This window comes from Solea senegalensis, linkage group LG13, assembly GCF_019176455.1.
Source record: "Solea senegalensis isolate Sse05_10M linkage group LG13, IFAPA_SoseM_1, whole genome shotgun sequence".
NCBI lineage: Eukaryota > Metazoa > Chordata > Actinopteri > Pleuronectiformes > Soleidae > Solea > Solea senegalensis.
Window position 1 is genome coordinate 16,987,683 of NC_058033.1, and position 19,648 is coordinate 17,007,330.

The window sequence follows — 19,648 nt, forward strand, 5'->3', positions numbered from 1 at the left end:
TCTACCTATACCTCTACCTCTACCTACCTATTTTAAATTTTAAAATTAATTTCCCTTCACCTGGGTCTAGTTGTCCCTCCCTAGTGTGTCCATACACTCACCCTCTTGCCCATGTTCTATGCCAAGTCATCATTCTTTTCCTCAGTGTGTTTTTCTGACGTTTTGACCCAGAGATTTAGTCTCAAGCACTTTGGATCCCTCGTTTATTTCGGGTCCTCGTCACTGTGCCATAGCTGCGATACTGGTATCTGATCTGCACATTTGGAATCATCTCCATGCGAGATTGCCTGTTCTGATTACTTGACCTGACTCTGACAGCACACGGCTAAGCATAAACAATTGGTTTTATTATTTATCACATTTCCTTAGCACTCACACACCCAGGCAGGCAATCTTGATATCAATGTGTAGTTCTTCCTTAAATAAATACAACAAAGCAGTGAATGACGGAGCCTTTGTAACAAAACAGCAGGGCAATTGCAAACATCATATTCCCTGATGTCTGTCACTTAACACTGAGCTTCTTTGTACAACTTTCTTTATGGCTTTAAAAAAAAAAACAGAATCAAATTCTCAAGTGGGACAAAAATGTATGTTCAAATGAGTATTTCTCTTCCTTGTTACTTAATAATAATGATGATTGCGATTGTGACTAAGTATGAACTCATGTATGAAAGGGTTTAAGTATGAAAGGGTTTTTCCACCCTTCAGTTACGGGAAAGGGAGAGGTTTGTTTTAATGGGTGAGAACTTGGCTTGAATGTGACATGAGTGTGTGTATGTATGTATGTGCTCTGAATTAATCTGCTATCATTGCAGTTCAAATAAACCTGTATTTCCAGCTGAACCGTCTCATGGAACGTGACATATAAGTTTGATTAGATGGCAGAGACGGAATGTACTGTGCTGCAAGAGAACACAACTATTACTTCATTTTCGTTTTGGTTGTTCATTAATTGCAGGGTGTGGGAGGAACTGTTTGACTTAGATTAATAATAATAATAATAATAATAATACTTATTATTATTATTATAATAATTGAGTGAGGAAATGTAAACATTTGTAGAATTCATTTCCCAGCAAATGAAACCATTTCCTTGTTTGACTAGGCACAAGATTCTTTACCTTAAAGCTCCAGTGCATGACCTCCGGGGATTGTTGTTGCTGTTGATGTGTCATCATTCCGCCTGTTTGGACTCAATGAACAGGTGAACAAGTGTCATGATTTGTTTGCTGCACGCTTCATCTGATAAGAAACTTTCTTCCCATGAAACTGCTTATGCTTTTTTTCCAAGCAGTAGAATTCTCTCAGTCCTGTTTGCTTCCGTGTCAGACAGACATTTTATGAAACAGGAATGAGACGAGTTCAACATATTACTGCAAAATATAGATCTTGTGTATTTAAAAGTATGCAGGACTCCTGGACTTTAAGGGCTCATCTTCACGCTACATTAAAAGCTGGATAATGGTCAGTAAAATCAGTAAAATAAAGAAATATCACAGGGCAGTTTGTCACACGTGACGTCGTTAAATGTATACTGTATCGTTTATTTTGATGTTGAATCATCGCAACACAAACACACAAATGAAGAGTAGTGACGAGCAAAGCAGTTGTTTTGGGTGTAACTGAATCATTAGAATCAGTTCATTAACAACATTTGTTCAGTACTTCCTGCACCTCCGTATGACACAGTCACTGAACTGAAATACAGCCGAATGGGTTGCGATTCGGTTCACGATCAGTAGTGCTGTCACTAAATATACCAGATTCCTCTGTTAAATATTGAGATTTTAGACATTTCCTTGAAATGCTGTTTCTCCGGATATTGCGGCTCAGTAGGTGAGATGAACAAGAGTGGGGGTAATAACAGAAAGAGTAATAGGAAGGTAATCATAAAACTCCTTCAGAACAGTTGAGGATGTGGATCAGGCCCTCAGCTCTTCCTCCCTCAGAGACTTGGAAGAAACTCTTCAGCCCAGGATCAGCAGCAAACTCCTAAATCTTTAACAAATAATTTAAACTCGAGACTGACTCTTGGGATGTGGCGCCCTCGGCAGCGTGGATGCTGGGCAAAAGGGCTTTACCGGCTAAGGACTGGGACGGCTACTGGGAGAGGAATGAACCACTAAGAGATGCAGATGAGGTGGCCGTGCCGGTGCTCTGTATCTGCAGCAGTGACGACCCTCTCCTTCCGCATGTCAACACTTTACCCATCCCTCTTTTCCAGAGCAACCCTTACTTCTTTCATGCGTTGACGGACAACGGACAACGGAGTGGTGGCTGATTTCCTAGAAGGTGAGGAGAGGATTCGGGTGAGCTGGGGGGATGCACAAGGAGAAGATTCTAGTCAGGCTGGGCAGAGGACAGGACCAGTAGCATGGCCCCTCCTTGCAGAACGAGAGCCTCGATTATGAGGCCAAGACCACAGGAGACTGGATCCAGTAATGCAGAACCTGGAAAAGGTCCTATACATGCTGAGGGGAAGGAGATACTGGAGGATGAGAACAGCAGATACAGCTTTCATCCTTGTGGACAATTCTCCTGTGACTGTGATTTGAACATCAGGAGGAAAGCTTCAAAAATAAGTATTTTACTTCACATAGTTTCTGAAAATTGATCAAGAGAATATATGTTGTCCAAAATCACTTAAAAATGTTGCAGTATGGTATGTCATCAAAAAATGTCCAAATATAAACTGCCAAAAATGCTCTAGTATAGTATGTTGTCAAAAAAATGTTAACATATGACATCCCATCAAAACTGTCAAAATGAGTATCTAGTCTGGCCAGTAGGGGGCAGGTCAAGTGGGAAAAAAACATACATTGGGAAATAGCGACTGTTCAAAAAGTGGTGGTTTAGTGGAATTTTGAAATTAAAGTGTCTGTGTTGATATGGACTGATAAAAATAAAATAAAGGTTTTCGCATAGAAATTAAAACCAAACGACGACTTGCTGTGAAGAGGGAAAAGACACACATTGGACAGCAAACTTTGTCTGCAACTGAAATGTTTGCAGACAAAGGGACAAAGACGAAAGATTAATGGAATATTCTACTCAAGTAAAAGTATCACTATTTTGATAACATTTTACTTCAGTTCAAGTAAAAGTACTGGTCTAAAAATTTACTCAAGTAAAAAAAGTAGCTTGTTTAAAATGTACTCAGAGTAGAAGGACAAGGGGACACAAATCTCACATTAGCTCACAGTAGTTTTTAATTAAAGGCAAACCTTTACAAATGATAAATTCTGAAGAAAATAAAATATGCAAACAAAATCCAGATTGTCCAAATCAGTCCAAATTGGTCAAAGGTGAACAATGTCACTCACTCAGGGACCTTAATTAGTGCCAATTCACCTGTCCTCATCATCCTTCACCTGTCCTCGTCATTCACTGGTCCTCATCAAGTTTCTGGTGAGCGTATTTTTTTTATTCTTATTACATGCCAACGTTTTCTTTTACTCAGTAACGTATGTCATTTAAAATGTAGCAAAGCACAGTAAAAAAAAAACATACTATGCTACTTAAGTAAAAGTAAAATTACAAATTTTAAGAAATGACTTTAAAAAGTACACAAAAAACCTACTCAATTACAGTAACAGGAGTAAATGTAATTAATTACTTTCCAACCCATAGGTTTTAAATGGGCAACTGCAGTGAAGTTAATTCTTTATCCACAGTAACATGTTTAGACTGACTGAGTTAACAGAGGCTTAGAATTATGGCACTGAGGAAAAGTACAAAGAGCTGAGCTGCACCGGTAGACAACGGCACAGCAGCTGATGATGTCTTGGACGGAGTGGTAACAATGGTGGTGGTGGTGGTGTCAGAGTTGGTGCTGTTGTTGTTAGCGTCTGTGGTAGATTTGGTGCTGTTGTTGTTAGCGTCTGTGGTAGATTTGGTGCTGTAGTTGTTAGCGTCTGTGGTAGAGTTGGTGCTGCTGTGGTAGAGTTAAGCGTCTGTAGTAGATTGGTGCTGTAGTTGTTAGGTTTGGTGCTGTAGTTGTTAGCATCTGTGGTAGCTGCTAGCTGTAGCTGTAGCAGTTGTTAGCAGCTGTGGTAGAGTTGGTGCTGTAGTTGTTAGTGGCTGTGGTAGATTTGGTGTAGATGTTGTGAATGGCTGTGGTGGTTGTGATGAGTGTAGTGCTCATCGCGGTGGTCGCTCTCCGGACAGAGAAGAAACAAGACTTTACATTACCCACATTATCCACAGCTATTATTTCCACATCAGGTGAGCAACAGGACGCATTGTAGGTCAGCAGCATTATGCTGTCGGTGCCTGAGAGCAGGGTGGTGTTCAAGTTCCCGTCACCTTGTCTGAAGGTGATACTATGAATGCCTGTCCCATTGACCTCATCGCGCACCTGCATAGAGACCCCCCACGTAGATTCAGTGCAGATGTCTGAGCAGCTGTCAGTCACATTGGACAGCTGACACACTGGTGCAGTGACATCAGTCACCTTAGAGAGAGAAGAAGATAACATCAGTCAGGTTTATATGAAGAGGTCAACCAGCACATTAGATCTATGTAATGTCTCTCAAAAGATAGAAGCCTCATGAAAATTCTGTTGGTGGCATGTTAAAAAAGCAATTATTCAAAAATGGCTGAGGCTGTAATATCAGAATTCTTATTTTGATCTCGAATTCATGCCATGGTTTTTTTGTTGTTGTTGTTGTTTTACATGTGGCCCTAAAACTCTTCCATAGGATGGCCTTGATGTATAATTAATCCTTGAATTATTTGTATTCATTTACAGATTCATTATTTACCATCTATTCTCTTATTTGGATTTTTACTATTTTACTATTAGTATTATTAGTATTGATACTATTATTGCTGTCATTATTATTGATATGGTTGCTATTTTTTTATTATTATAATAATCCTATGAATATGATAACTGGATTTCTGTTTTGAATGATGTTCACCTGGACTAATGAAGAGGATTACTGTTGGTTTTCTTGTACATCTCTGTGCTCCCAATAGAGACGAAAGAGGTCGACCAGTAACACACAACCATGAAGGCGATTTAATAAACTAGAATGATTAAAGAGTTACCGGGACAAGGACGGTTAAACGCAGCACGACATAGTTGGTGTCCCCGCCTGGAGAAGTAGCCTCAATGGTCAGGGTGACGTCAGTACCAGACGGTGTGTCAGGCGGTGCTGTGATTGTTCCCGTGCTGTTAGCACTGCCTCCAGTCGGCAGGGATAAACTGGGCGGGAAAGATGAGCTATAACCTTGGTCATTAGTAGCTGCGATGGTGAAGGTTCCTCCCGTCCCACTGGTCGACACAGAGAAAGGAACAGAAAAGGATACTCCTGGTTCTGCAACCCTGTTTGGAAGAGTCTAAAAAAGGGAAAGAGAAAATCATCAGGGTTCAAAGTGAAAACACCACCTCTGTTTTAGACTACCGTAACACTCCAACTACCGGAAATGATGTACCTACAAGAAAGATTCATCGATTAATGCATGTAATTTCAATAAATAATGTACAATCTGAAAATAAATAGATATGTAATGTGAATGTAGGTGATCGTAAAGTGAGAAAATATATTATTAATTGACCAACAAAAATGGGAGCAGCTTTTGAAATTGCAGATACAACTTCTAAATAAAAAACTTTTGTCATCTATAACTCAAAAGAAATTAATTGTTTCTTAACCCTTAAAACATACTAGTTCATTAATAAATTAAAATATGTATATCAAAGCCTTTTATAAACACTTATGAAGGTTGTCTAACCCTCATAAGGTAAAGTGGTAACTTCCACCTTATCTAATTATGCAATGTCCACACAATACTACTACTATTTTTTGCATGTGTCCTTTGTTTTAGTTTGATGTCATTCAACGTTATATCATCAAATAAACATGTTTAATAGCATTGCTAATGCTTTTCGCACATATTTTGAGAGTTAAAAGCAGAACTATGAGCACCCTGTGTGCGTTTTTTGACTCATCCTTTGAAATCACTGTAGGGGCCGATTAAAGATGATTCCACAGACCAGTTACTACTGTGCCTGAAGCTGCTTCTCCATCAGCTCAGTCTCATGAAGGCAGTCTTTGAAGCACAGCTGAGCATAAATAAATCAACTACCAATTGCCTTCAAGGGTTGGGGTCAGTATCAAAAAATAGACATGTTACACACTCTATAATGCATACAGTCAAATTGACTGCTGTGGTAATTAAAGGTAGACATGAGCAGAACTTTTTTTAAAATATAACATTGTTAATATGATAAATAGCGTTAAAGGTCATATTGTAGGCTTTTAGATCAATTTTACTTACAATGCTAACTGACACAGCAGAAGCCTTGATAGAGGAGGATGACTGCCTTTGGAAGGATGTGGCACTATTTCTGGTGGAGCTGGTGTTGGTCTGTCCCATCACCAACACCACAAAATCATCTGATGGTATTGTGTCAAATCGAACGTGGAAGACCCCTTTACCTTGATCCTCCACGCTGCCGTTCACCATCACTGACTTGAAAAATTCAACCAGAGTTACTTCTGTCACTGTGGCGGAGTCACTCCCGGTTACTGTCACCCTCAAGGTAATATTTTCACCTTAGGAAAAAAGCAAAAAGAAAAAGCCATTCAAGTATGTCTGAATTTGATTAGATTATTTTTGGCATATCACAAAATTGTACTTTACCAGATCTTGGACGATTAGATAAGACCTCTAAACCTCCATATGGGCTCTCTGAATCCTTCAAAAAGGTAAACAGGAAGTCAATGTGATTCTCACCTGCAAAAAGAATCAAAAAAGTTAACCAAAGAGACAACATGTAAATGTAACATGGTTTATGTGCTGTGTTACTAGGAGACTTCTTTTATATTTGAATATATATATATATATTTTATATTTATTTTATATTGGAATCCGTATTCAAACTTTTTTGCACTATTTGTCCATTCCCACAGCTTGTAGAATTGACGCGTGTTACGCCGGAGAAGCCGTGTTGTGTTCAATGTGCGCTCTCTATTCTAAAGGTCGGTCACGGTGAATTTTGCTCCTATAAATCATAATGCAAACATTATGTGGAAAATGCTGCTGAAACTCTCTACTGGAGTCACTGAATGTTGTGTGCCTGCATTAAAATGAGTCAGCGGATTTGGCAACAATGCGCCAACAAACACAGGTATGCAGTGGCTATTCAAAATCATGTAAAACATGATGTGCAATAAACTGACACATCGATTAATTTTATTTTAAAAAAGTGGTAGTTTTACTTGAGTAGAATATATCAGTACTCTTTCCACCTCTGCATGAATGTCATTGCAATACAATAACAGTACTAAAGCTGTTGTTAAACGAATGTCTCTGAAAACAACATGGACAAAGGTGTTTGTGTAAGTACGTGTTCACTGGACGGGGACTCACCCACGACCTTCAGATTGTAGGCACTTGTTGACACCATTTCAACTTTCCACACACCCACTTGTGTGTTTAGCTTCACAGTCTGGAAGTTTCCGACTGTGCTGGATGAAACGACCAGTGGTCCGGTCGTGTCAGTGCTGCTCTGAGTTACACCTGAAAACAAACATGAAACGAAGCACACGTGTTACGGTACAAGTCGGGGGCAAACTTACAGTGACTGATATTTTGTTTTTACCATAAACAGTGGAACAGCACCTGAAGGACTGGTGATAGTAAAGGCGAGAGAGCGCCCTGTGATGTACATCGTCAGGTTCTTCACTGAATCGTCCACCGAAAATGTGAAATTATCGGGGTTTCCAGCATTCCGGGAAGCTTGAAGAAGCTTGACCTGGGTATTAAATGAAACTGGTGACATAACTGAATCTTTGTGAACTCATCAATGTTACTGTTAATGCCAATATGAGGATTTTATTCATACCACAGAGGAACTGGAGGTATCTGTTATAATGCTGGTGACCTCAGCCAGCTCACTTTTGGAGACCTGAATAGCCTGACCTCCTGAAGCTTCGGCCAGCTGTTTGTACACGGAGCCTAGGGGATTGTCCTCAAGAGTTTCTCTTCGACGACGTAAACCCAGGGAGCCAGTAATCAGGACCGTCACCTAATGAGGAAGAATTTAAAATAATGGGGAAATAGAAATAAATTTACAGATTTGGAAATAGAAATGAAATATTCTACTCAAGTAAAAGTACCACTATTTTCATAACATTGACTGATTTGCTCAAAACAAGCAGCTTTTAAAAGATGAAGGGGGAAGTATGTCCAGCAGATGGCAGCATTTCCTACATTGGTGGGTTCTCCTCTGTTTTTAATGTTTTAAACAAATTCAGCTGCCATTTTTTATTTGTTCAATTAGAACATGAAAATGGATCAGTAACAGGTAGAGCTGCTCGTGCACAAAGCAACACCAATTTAAAAGCCATGGTATACTTTCCGTGACTTGGTACATTCCGCTCCTCCCCCTCTTGTGTCGACCTATTCGTAAGGTTCCACTTTGTGTTTACCAGAAGCAGGAAGAGGACAAGGACAGCTGGGACAAACATGTCTTAACTACAGCATAAATGATCCACACATTTCTTGGATTTTCTGTTGACACTCTGTTCCCACCTGCTGTTAACATCCGACCTGAGTGATCTGATCACAGGTGTTCAGATTACACCTGCTGCTGCTAATGTGACAGTGTGTCCACATGTAACAATCACTGTCTAACCATGCATGTGTGTGTCAATGAAAGTGTCACTTTTCACTGTTTTCAAAAACTCACTGAGTATTTGTCAAAATAACAACTGTGGGGTAGACCCGGTCCGACGGGTTCGGTTCCACAACTGTGGCCAAAAAACAAACAAAAAAACAAACCTGTGGAACCCAACCTGGAAAGAACACAGCCACCCCACCACAAACTCCAGGTACTTTTGGTCTCCTTTCAATGTTAACTTTGCATGTTGAATTTTAAGATGTCTTGTCATTTATAAGAATTGAACCTTTGACATCAGAACTCCACAGCAGCGTTCTAACACTTTCTTGGTGTTCAGTTCTGTTTTTAGTCTGAAGTTTTAAAATTGCATGAAATTCAATTTATTGTAAGATTCAAACTTATAACCTCAGAGATACAAATCATCTTCTGACAGACTGAGCTATTTGTCCTGATGCTATTTCTCTGCATTTCTTGGTATTCTTAAATTTCTCATCCTGGTCAGAGTTTTTAAAATTCTCCCTTCATTAAACCTACATTTGAAGATCGACAACTCGAGTATTTCTTAGGTGTATTCTGTAAATTCTGTTTTAAATATGTTTGCTCTTTTGATTTCAGCACCATGTGCTTTTCCATGGACACAGAGCTACTCACCACTGATTTGGTTCGCTCTATGAGTGCGAGCACTCTGCCTAACAGGTACCCATCTTTAGCAGATGCATCTGTGAAGACGTAAATCTCAGAACCTGGAGGAGAACCAGTTAAAGCCAACTGCATGAAGGAGAAAGACAGAAACAGCATTTTTTTCTTACTTCAAACTTGATTTAAGATCATGTTTTGCAGCAGGAGGCATAGTTTGTGCTCGTCTCTAATGGCACTTTTCCACTACATAGTACCGCCTCGGCACAGCATGGCCCAAGCTACACAGTTTGGTTGGTTCTCCATTACAATCCGGCTGCATGAAACTGCAATGACTTTGCGACACACACAAACCAGTGACTAGTGACTTGTAAAGCAGTTATTTTCGATGTACTGAATCATTAGAATCAGTTTAGTTCAGTACTTCCTGCATGACCGGAGCACAGACTCCATCAGAAACGGTCACTGAACTGAAATACAGTTTGACATTGTTCGCTTTGATTCTTGTGCCTCTTCCTGTGACGGCACTCTGACCAATCAGGTGCTATCGCTAATGCAAAAGCAAAATAACCGTGCTGTGCCGAGGTGAGTCGAGTAGTGCTGGGACCATCGAGTGGAAAAGTGCCATAAGATATCAATAGTACCTGAATTCCTGAAAGACTCATCTCTGCGAAATCTCCTCCACCATCTGCTGACAATGAATAGATGGCATTCTTGAAGTCATCTGCATTTGTGGTCCTTGTCAGTGGACCATAGTCTGGGAATGAAACACCAGTTTATTGCTTGACGAGCTCAGTTGTGGTCAACTTCCATTGTGACGAGACGAAAATAATGGAATGTGAAGTTTTGTCTGAGGCATTCACAACTTACCTGGATCATTGAATGGTACAAGAACATAATCTGAAGGCTCGTCATCTGTTCCCGCTTTACTGTCAATTATAGCAGCGGTGATAGTTCTCACTGTGGAAATGTCATTGCCCATGCTTCCTGTGGTGTCAATCACAAAGCAAAGAGGTTTTCCTTTTTTGATTCCCATCATCCTGAGCAATGAGATTAAAAAAAAAAGGTAGAGGGGAATCATATTTAAATGTTGTAATTCAGATCCTCATTGCATCTACAGTAACAGTGACTCAAACATGCAGAGAGGGTTTCGTACTGTAGGAATTCTTTGTCACCAGCAGCTGCTCGAACGTCCTGCAGTACTTCACTGGTTGCAGCTATGGCCATGTTTGCTGCTTGATTGTGAAGATGTCCATGTTCAGAATCAAGTGTGTCTTTGTTGATCCCACCTTTAGGGTCCATTTTTCTTGTTCTATCAAATTTACCTCCATGGCTGCATTTACCTTTGTAGAAACAGAAAGAGTAAGAACAAAGTGCTCCCACAAGTTAAAATCTGTTTCTAAGATTACATCCCAACAGTGGAGTGTCTGCTCTGTGACATGTGGGTCTCTCGGCCCTGGGGCTCAGACATTAAATGTAGGAGAAACTTCCCACAAAGCCATTGGCAAGTGGTGATGAACTGATTCACAGTACCTTTGCAGAAGAGAACAGTCACGTCCATCAACATTTTACAAAAACATGGTGTAATGGAGAAAATAAACACACTAATCAATAATGAAAATAATCATTAGTTGGACTTCTTGTAATCATTCCACCATAAGATTCTAATCATAATAAAAGGACCAGCCTCCGAGTACAAAGATAACTGTGACAAAATGATATGAAGACATTTACCTGCAGGTTTGCTGGATGGAGGAACAGCATCAAAATATCCTGTGGTCAGAATTTTTTCCTTTAAGATATCCTCCAAAATGTTGTTCTTGCAGTCGTCTCCAACACAGCTCCGACAGGTCGCTCTGTCTTTATCTGTGAATTAGATCAAATTCGACTTAACTGCTGTGTTACAAACTACTGTTGGCACAGCAGCATGCAAAGACAAGTTAAGGTCCATGTGACACCGATACATTATATACGTGTGTATTACATAATATGAATGTGTCTTGTGTTAAAACAGCTACAGATGCATTGGTTTCTTAGCCGACCTGCTGTTTTTCCAATGTCCGCGTTAACTTTGATCAGATTGGTATTTGGATTCTTGTTTCCAATTTCCACCCAGTTACTGTGACTGTAGAAATCCTTCAGATTAAAAAAGACAAGAAAATAAAGCACGATAAATTCTGAAATCAAATGTACATAAACATTCATTATGAGACCTAAACAAACTTACCAGTTTCTACATAGCTGTAATCAGTGGTGATTGAGATAAAATCTATTCATAAGAAGTACCTGTAAAGTGTGGAATAACTGTCCCAGTCTCTCTCTTGCTGCTTCATATTTTTGGAGTTTGTTGTTGGCCTTCACAGCGGCGATGCCATCCGTGACCAGTTTCTTTCCCTTTGTAAATTGTTCAGCATCAAAGTGGTGATGGGAGCTCCAGAAAAAAAGCTGGTCGACTCCCACATTCTCGTCTTTGATCACTTCGATAGCATTGCTGAAAGATTTGGAAGATTGTTCTGCTTCACATGCAACGGCAACCTTTGTAGCAGTCAGAGACCCTGACTACAGAGAGAGAGAGAGAGAGAGAGAGAGTAAAATAATGAGATCTTTAGCCCTTAGTGTTCACACGGCACAGATCTGTGCCGCAGGTGCACCCATGGTAAATTGCAGTGTGAATAAGAGGGAAGAAAAAAACTCCTTATGGACATCCTGGGGTGTGTTTATAGGTCACATATTCAGGCTTTAAAAATTTGTTCTTTTGGTCTTCTTATGTGTTATTGAGTCAAAGTTATGATTCATTTTATATCGCATTTTTAGTGGTAATATAAAGTAGCAATAGTGCAGGAAATTAGACCGTTTTTCTTTTCTTTTTGTTCATAAAAACGAGCCAAGTGAACTTTGAACTGTGACGTATGTCCACATTTCACAAATTCAATCCGATTATAAACATTTCCAGTACTTTTTGTTCATTTGTGTTTATATAGTTGGTGAAAATGAAAAAAAGAAGCTCTGGTTGTCCTTGTATCACTACACTGTAGGGCCATGAAGCTAATAAGCTAATAAGTATAACAAATATACCATCAGAAAATATGAATTGCACACACACACAACAGTTATGTTTAGACTACTTGATGCTATTGTATTTGTTATTTTCCCAGTTAGACAGTAAAGGATGTCACCTGATTTAGGTTGTGTGCAGCCTCATTGTTGTGATATGTGACATTAAGTGGTTTTATAGTATAGAAATGTGTAGTGTGTAACAAAACGGCGACCCTCTGCAAAAGTTATGGATTTAAACATGACAGGTTTTAATATATTGTATGAAGGCGCTGAGTCGCTCCACTCTTTGCCAGGATTCAGGGCAGAGCCACCGCAGCAGACTCACTGTGTGTGAACGGCGCACTGCACGTTTGATGCAGGGCCGTAGCTCAGTGGGTGAGGGGCCTAAGATTATATTTACAATCATTCACTTTGGTCAATTTATTGTTTGTTTCAATGCTTTGAAAAGCTTGTGGACATAGTGGCGGATGTTTTTACAAGTAAAGTTTTAAGAACACAAAAGTTAGGCCGAAAAGCTCTGGGTTCTAAGGTGTAAAATAAGGAGTAGATTGAACGTAGCTTGGTGCAATTCTTACAGGCTCTTTGATGTATCTGCCTACGGCCTTGGCCACCGCATGGCAAACCTCCAATGTGACCTTTAAGAGTGCAGCTTCAGTGATCTCCTGATGACTCAGCGATGTGTCTTGTTCATTTAGGTCAAATCCATGAGCCCCAGTCTGCAGGAGCAGGAGACACAGCGCAGAAAACCACCTCATTTCTGCACAACGACCTGAAAGATAAAGAAAAGATTACTAAAGAAAAGAAAAGGGCTTATAATTCTTATAAGGTGGCTTTAAATTAGGCAAACACAGTTGGTTACACGTGCAGCAACATTATACTATTGAGTCTATAAGACTATGAGTGTGTAGAGCAGGAGTCTCCAACCTTTTTTCTTCTGAGAGCTACTTTGACAAAATGAAAATGGTCGAGAGCTACTTGTGTTTTTTAACACTATTCTCATATTCTCATCCACCTAAACAAACTGAATGAGCCAGAAGGGGGGGATTGGTTAAAATGTAAGCAGGTTTATGTTCGTTTATTGAAACCTTTGGCAAGCTACTTGGAAAGAAACTGGTAGCTAGTGGTAGCTCTCAAAAGCGCTACAGGTAGCTCGCAAAAGCGCTACAGGTAGCTCGCAAAAGCGTTACAGGTAGCTCGCAAAAACGTTACAGGTAGCTCGCAAAAGCTACTGCTCGCAAGCTACTTGTTGACCCCTGGTGTAGAGGCTGCCTTAAGACAAAAGAAATCTGTACTGACCCTAATCCGAAGCAAATAATAATAATGATAAATCAAAATAATAATACTCGACAACAAAGGCACTGTTTATCATATATCTTTACAACTCACCCACTATTATTATACAGCTAAATAATACTGAAATTCAAAGATTTGATACAAGTTTTGAACAAAGCACAACTTGTTCCGAGTCTTATATACATGAGCGTATGACTTGCAGTTGGGCAAAATTAATCAAGATCCCCTTACAAGTATATCTGGGTCATCTTTTGTTTTGTTTTTTGTTGTTGAACTAAACTCTGTTGTAGTGTACTGTTCTCTGTGAGCTGTAATCTGACCACTGGGAAAGGGTTCACTGGCATAACTGTACTGTGACACAGACTGGGGGTTTTGTACCCACCTTTCCAAAATCATCCCTGAGGTCCAACACAAAATCCTTAGGACAAAAATCACAGTGTCTATACAATATTTTACTACAGGGACTGCAACCTGTTCCTCTGTAGTTTTTACAGTAATATCACGCTAAACCCAGTGTACATACAGTAGACTCACCCTTTTGTCTTTGTGTTATGCCTGATCGTCTTTCGCACATTATATCTAGTCTTTTGAGATTTGCCAAGCATTTCAGATCCCATACATAACTGTATCTCTGTTACCTAATAATCACCTTTAAAGTTAAAACATATACCTCTTTGTATCCACATGAGGCAAACCAAGACTTGTTTTACCATCACTTTATTGGAACACATCCAGAAAATATGGGAAACGTGCAGTTTTAAAATAACAACAACAACAAAAACAGTTTCTACAGTTTAAAGCATCGAGGGATCAGTGTTACCGTCACTTACCCTTGAGCAACAACATAACCCTGGTTCAATTAAAACTGCAGTGGAACCCTAATCAAAGTTATTGGGGAAACCTGTGTTGTTGTTTTCCATGTCGAAAAAAAAATATCTTCTGTGAAAATAGGACACCAGATTGTATATAACGTACATGTTGCACAAGTTAAGCTCATTGACAAAAATAATAATACAATACAAACAAAAACAAATAATATACAATAAAAATTATCAAATGTATTAAATTAAAAATCTGTTAATACATTTACAAATCTTAAATGAATTCATAAATTAATGCCAGTTGCTGATTAATATAAGAAGATTATCTCAGATTTGTGTGTGTTGTTTACGTTACCATTCAGGTGTACCTCAGCTCTCAATGCGCTTGTGGAAATGAAAAACTTCATTGGGGATGCTTCACTTTTTAACATCCCATGTCCGGGGAGGAGCCATTTCTCTGCTGGCCAATTTGACAACATTTATTATTATCTCTTCTTCTGTTGAGTCCTGTCAAAAGGCAGTGTTATAAAACACATTTTAGTTTAATGCAACTCTTTTCGTATGCAAGACACAAATAGTAAAATACTAATTTGAAATTATATGTTTAAATTCACCTTGCAATAATGAGCTTTACCTGGGTCTAATTGTCCCTCCCTAGTGTGTCCTTACGCTCACCCTTTTGTCCATGTTCTATGCCAAGTCATCTTTGTTTTTCTCAGTGTGTTTTTCTGGCTTTTTGACCCCGAGATTTGGTCTAAGGAATTTTGGATCCTTCATTTATTTCCTCAGAACAAAGCAACACTCACACCCAGGCAGGCAATCTTAATATCGATGTGTAGTTTTTCCTTCAATAAATACAACAAAGCAGAGAGTGACTGAGCCTTTGTAACAAAACAGTAGGACAATTGCAAACATCATATTCCCTGATGGCTGTCATTTAACACCGAGTGTCTTTGTAAAACCTTTTTTTTTTTTAAAAAAAGGAAGAAGCATTTTCTTACGTGGGACAAACGTGTATCTCCTTCTCCTGATACTGAGAGACTTTAACAACGCTGGAGTATTTCACTTCCTTGTTACTTAAGAATAATGGGACTGTGATTATTCTGGGAAGAGCTAGGGTTTTTCCACCCTTCAATAACTGGAAATGGAGAGATTTGGTTTTAATGAGTGAGACCTTGGGTTGAATATGACATGAGTTTTTGTTTGCCACACTCTTCATCTGATAAGAAACTTTCTTCCTATGGAAATGCTTATGCTTTTTCTTTTTTTTTCCTCCCCCCGAGCAGTAGAATTCTCTCAGTCCTGTTTGATGCTGTGTCAGAAAGACATTTTATTAAACAGGAATGAGATGAGTTCAACATAGTTCTGCGAAATATATATCTTGTGTATTTAAAAATATGCGTGACTTTCTTGGACTTTAAGGGCTCATCTTCACGCTACATTAAAAGCAGGATAATGGTCAGTAACAGTGAGTAAAAAAAAAAGAAATATCACAGGGCAGTTTGTCACACGTGACATCCTTAAATATATACTGTATAGTTTATTGTGATGATTCCAAATCTAACAAATCATTAACAATGAAAGGGTTGTAAGTAAGACTCACTTGTTCTTGTTATTTTACTGACATGACAACATTCTTGTTTTTCTGGATTGTTTCACATAGAATCAGAGTGAATGGGCATTTCTTCAAACTTCAGATTAAATGTGGAATTCATTTAATGTGCCTGATTCGTTCTACTAATGTTTTTTATTCTATAATTTGTCCAAGTTCTTTTATAAATGCTTTCTGAATCTATAACTTGAATGGGGGGATAACCAGCAAGAGCCACGATCAGAGGAAAATGTCACCAAAAACAATAAATATGTGACAGTGCTGTTGTGAATGGGACATGTTTATGTGGCCTGCGGTAATTCAGTTTGTATTCGGCCTTGGTAAATGATTTATGGAGGGAGGGGAAACGCGGGGGGGACCATTCAGAACATCACTCAACTCATGAGGCTAAATCTTTGTACTGGTGCATGAAGCAACAAGGTAGGAGTTTATCAAACATGGGGGTCGAATATTAGTGAGGAAATCCCAGCAAAAGATCAAACCCCGCAAAAAACACTGGATTTCATGTTCAACTGAGATCCTTTCTGTTTACCAATGGCACTATTTGTGTGGGATTGTTTGCTCTGTTTGCTCCCATACCTCTTTCTTTTCCTGCTGTGCCTGGTTGTCCACTGGGCCGCCACATGTCACTGGACAGGGTGACCTGTGAGGACTGAAGAAGAACCCAGGCTCATCTGCAAATCCACCGCATTGGCCAAATATTTGACTCAGCACTGTGGCTCTCTGGCCAGGCCGAGACTGGCTCCCTGGCCCAAAGGGGATCCCCAAGTCCAGACTCTGTGCAGCCTGCTGTGTGGTCAACTTGAGGACACGATACAGTTCACAAGAGAGAACCTGCTACTGCGAGATGGGGGGATTGTAGCCTTGGATTGGGCTGTGGGCACAAGATGGGGTGAGAAGGTTTGCGAGGAAAAGGTGGGACGGCAGGAAGGAACATCAGCTGGGGGGAAAGACCCTCGGCTGCTTCACATCGACACCTCCTGTCCTCCTCATCCGTCAGTCATGGGTGGGGATGACCCCCCACTTAAAGGCACTGGCCCATCAGGCAATGCATCAGGGCTTTTATGGTGCAGTGTTTCACCACCTGCGGCACGGCGGGATGCCCGCTGACCACAGCACGACTGACTGAGTTTGGAGACCCAAATGATCTTGAGCAGGTACCAAGAGAAAACTGTGCATAAGTCACGTCGTTTTCCATTACTGTAATACCTCCCTCAACATGGGCGGGGTCATCACAGCACGCACAAATGAAGGATAATAACACCCTTTCTGTTTTGGGATAGACACTGTAGTTCTCCGACGTGCTTTGGAAAGGGAGATAATATCCCTAGACCTGCAATTGATAACCATTGTTCAAACTACTACAATGGTTTCGGTCCTGTGGGCTATCAGGATATCAGATGTCACCGGCGGCTAGACCGGGATGGGGTAGGACGACATAAATGTGATGATACAGTCACTTGGCTCCCAGAAGGTGTAAATCTTTGAGGCTAAAATTCTAAACCTAAACCAGTTTGAGGAGTGCCGACATTCAAATGGCCCCCCCTTCTTCAAGTAATTTCAGATTTTCATGTATTAGACATTGTTGGAAAGCTTAACGTATCAGGAAGTGTGCTGAAACTCTTGGTACATCATAGTTGGGCTGAGATTAGATGCTTTTGTCATGACTCAGTTGGATTGTGATACTTGGGTAAGTATTGTAATTCAATAGAAAAGAGATGATTGATGATGACGACAAAAGAGATGATCGTGACAAAGTCTGTGTGACTCATCATGCATCATGTGGTGCTGATGTGACAGAAGATTCGATTTTTGTGAAGCACACCACAAAATATATCTTTAATAAAATGCTCGGCTGTCCTCATCTTTTGCTTGAATAATAATTATGACTTTATGCTCATAATATTATACTCACTCATAGCACAACTTAATTTTTTAGAAAACTTTGAATATACACATTGATTTCCTACATTTTAAAGGTGGTGAATTATGTCCACAGGTGCCACCCGTCCTCTGTGCTGGTGGCAGTGAGTGAGGGTTCAGGTTAAGGCGTTCTCCTCTCTTACTTGGGTGAATGTGGATCAAGCACATACCTGACAGCAGCTGCAGCCATCTCACCTGTGCTTCTGGGCCAAATGTGGTTTGAGACACCCATGCCTGCCATGTATCGCTGGGGGGCGCTGTTTCTCCGTAAATTGCAGCTCAGTAGGTGAGATGAACAAGAGTAGGGGGAAAAAAATGGAAAGAGTGTTAATGTATAAAAAAATGTTTCAGATACACAAATTCCTTCAGAGCAGTCGTGGACGTGGACCAGGCTCTCCGCTCTTCCTCCCTCAGAGACTTTGAAGAAACTCTGTTCTGCTCTTCAGCCCAGGATCAGCACCAATTAACAAATAATTTAAACTCGAGACTGAACCCACGTCCTCATCACACTTGGGATGTGGCGCCCTCGGCAGCGTGGATGCTGGGCGAAAGGGCTTTCCCGGCTAAGGACTGGGACGGCTACTGGGAGAGGAATGAACCACTAAGGGATGCAGATGAGGTGGACGTGCCGGTGCTCTGTATCTGCAGCAGTGACGACCCTCTTCTCCCGCATGTCAACACTTTACCCATCCCTCATTTCCAGAGCAACCCTTACTTCTTTCTGGCGTTGATGGATAGAGGAGGGCACTGTGGATTCACCATTGAAGACCAAGAAAAGATGAAGGGAGAGAGCAATAATGAGGAGGTGGGTGGAGGTTTCTGGAGTCACACTGCTGTTCTGGAGTATTTCAGAGTAGTGGCTGATTTCCTAAAAGGTGAGGAGAGGATTTGGGTGAGCTGGGGTGATGCACAGGGAGAATATGCTGGTCAGGCTGGGCAGAGGAACAGGACCAGTGGCCCGGCCCCTCCTCGCAGAAGGAGAGCCTCGGTTATGAGGAGACCAAGACCACAGGAGACTGGATCCAGCAACCAAGATGCTGTGGAATGGACCTTCACCTGGAAGAGGTCCTATACATGCTGAGGAGAAAGAGATACTTGAGGATGACAACAGCAGAGAAAGCTTTCATCCTTGTGGACAATTCTCCCGTGACTGTGATTTGAACATCAGGGCTAAAACTTCAAAATAAAAGTGTTTTGCTTCACACAGTTTCTGTAAATTGAGCAAGAGCATAGAGGATGACGTTGATGACCATACTTTGTAGATCAACTTTGGGTATTTATCTAAACATGTTACTCATTAATCAGGGTTCATGCACCTTTTACACTTTTCAAATATTTTCAAAGTAAGTTTTCAAGCTTAATCAGCACCTCACATATTTCAGAAACTTCTTAAAGCAAATTATTTATTCATATAGTTATTTTTGCCAGAAAGACATATTTTCCACTTTGAGCTCTTCATACACAATTCAAACCTTTTAAAATACTTACTACTAAATAATTATGATTCAAAAACTAAGTATTTCACCTATACGAACCCTGACTAATGCAACAGGTACGTTTAATTAGAACTAATTAAATAAACAAAAATAAGTTGTAGTCACTTACGTTATGGTTTCTGTACGCTTCAAATACCTTTTCCTTCCTGGCTCACAAAACACTAGGATACAAAGA

General features: G+C 40.2%; 2 protein-coding genes across 3 annotated transcripts; one reads left to right on the forward strand and one right to left on the reverse strand.

Annotated features, from left to right (window-relative positions):
- Window positions 1–3,567: 3,567 nt before the first annotated feature.
- On the reverse strand, window positions 3,568–19,646 carry LOC122779742 (von Willebrand factor A domain-containing protein 7-like). 2 transcript variants are annotated; one of them, XM_044042331.1, is made up of 19 exons: window positions 19,583–19,646; window positions 18,173–19,054; window positions 14,798–14,899; window positions 12,904–13,097; window positions 11,558–11,830; window positions 11,314–11,407; window positions 11,006–11,137; window positions 10,428–10,614; window positions 10,142–10,311; window positions 9,916–10,028; window positions 9,287–9,403; window positions 7,859–8,041; window positions 7,636–7,768; window positions 7,384–7,533; window positions 6,655–6,747; window positions 6,289–6,566; window positions 5,056–5,346; window positions 4,037–4,456; window positions 3,568–3,936 (listed from the first exon to the last, which is right to left on the reverse strand). In XM_044042331.1, the coding sequence occupies exons 2-19, from the start codon at window positions 18,216–18,218 to the stop codon at window positions 3,700–3,702; spliced, it is 3,213 nt and encodes a 1,070-aa protein (XP_043898266.1). In that variant the 5' UTR covers window positions 18,219–19,054; window positions 19,583–19,646; the 3' UTR covers window positions 3,568–3,699. The 2 variants fall into 2 exon arrangements, with proteins under 2 accessions (XP_043898266.1, XP_043898267.1); XM_044042332.1 differs by having other exon boundaries at window positions 3,568–3,937; window positions 4,071–4,456; window positions 16,634–19,054.
- Window positions 18,315–19,058, forward strand: LOC122779724 (protein ABHD15-like; the record flags this gene model as incomplete). Its single annotated transcript, XM_044042311.1, has 1 exon — window positions 18,315–19,058. A coding segment is annotated over one exon (744 nt), but the record flags the coding sequence as incomplete, so codon positions are not given.
- Window positions 19,647–19,648: the final 2 nt, after the last annotated feature.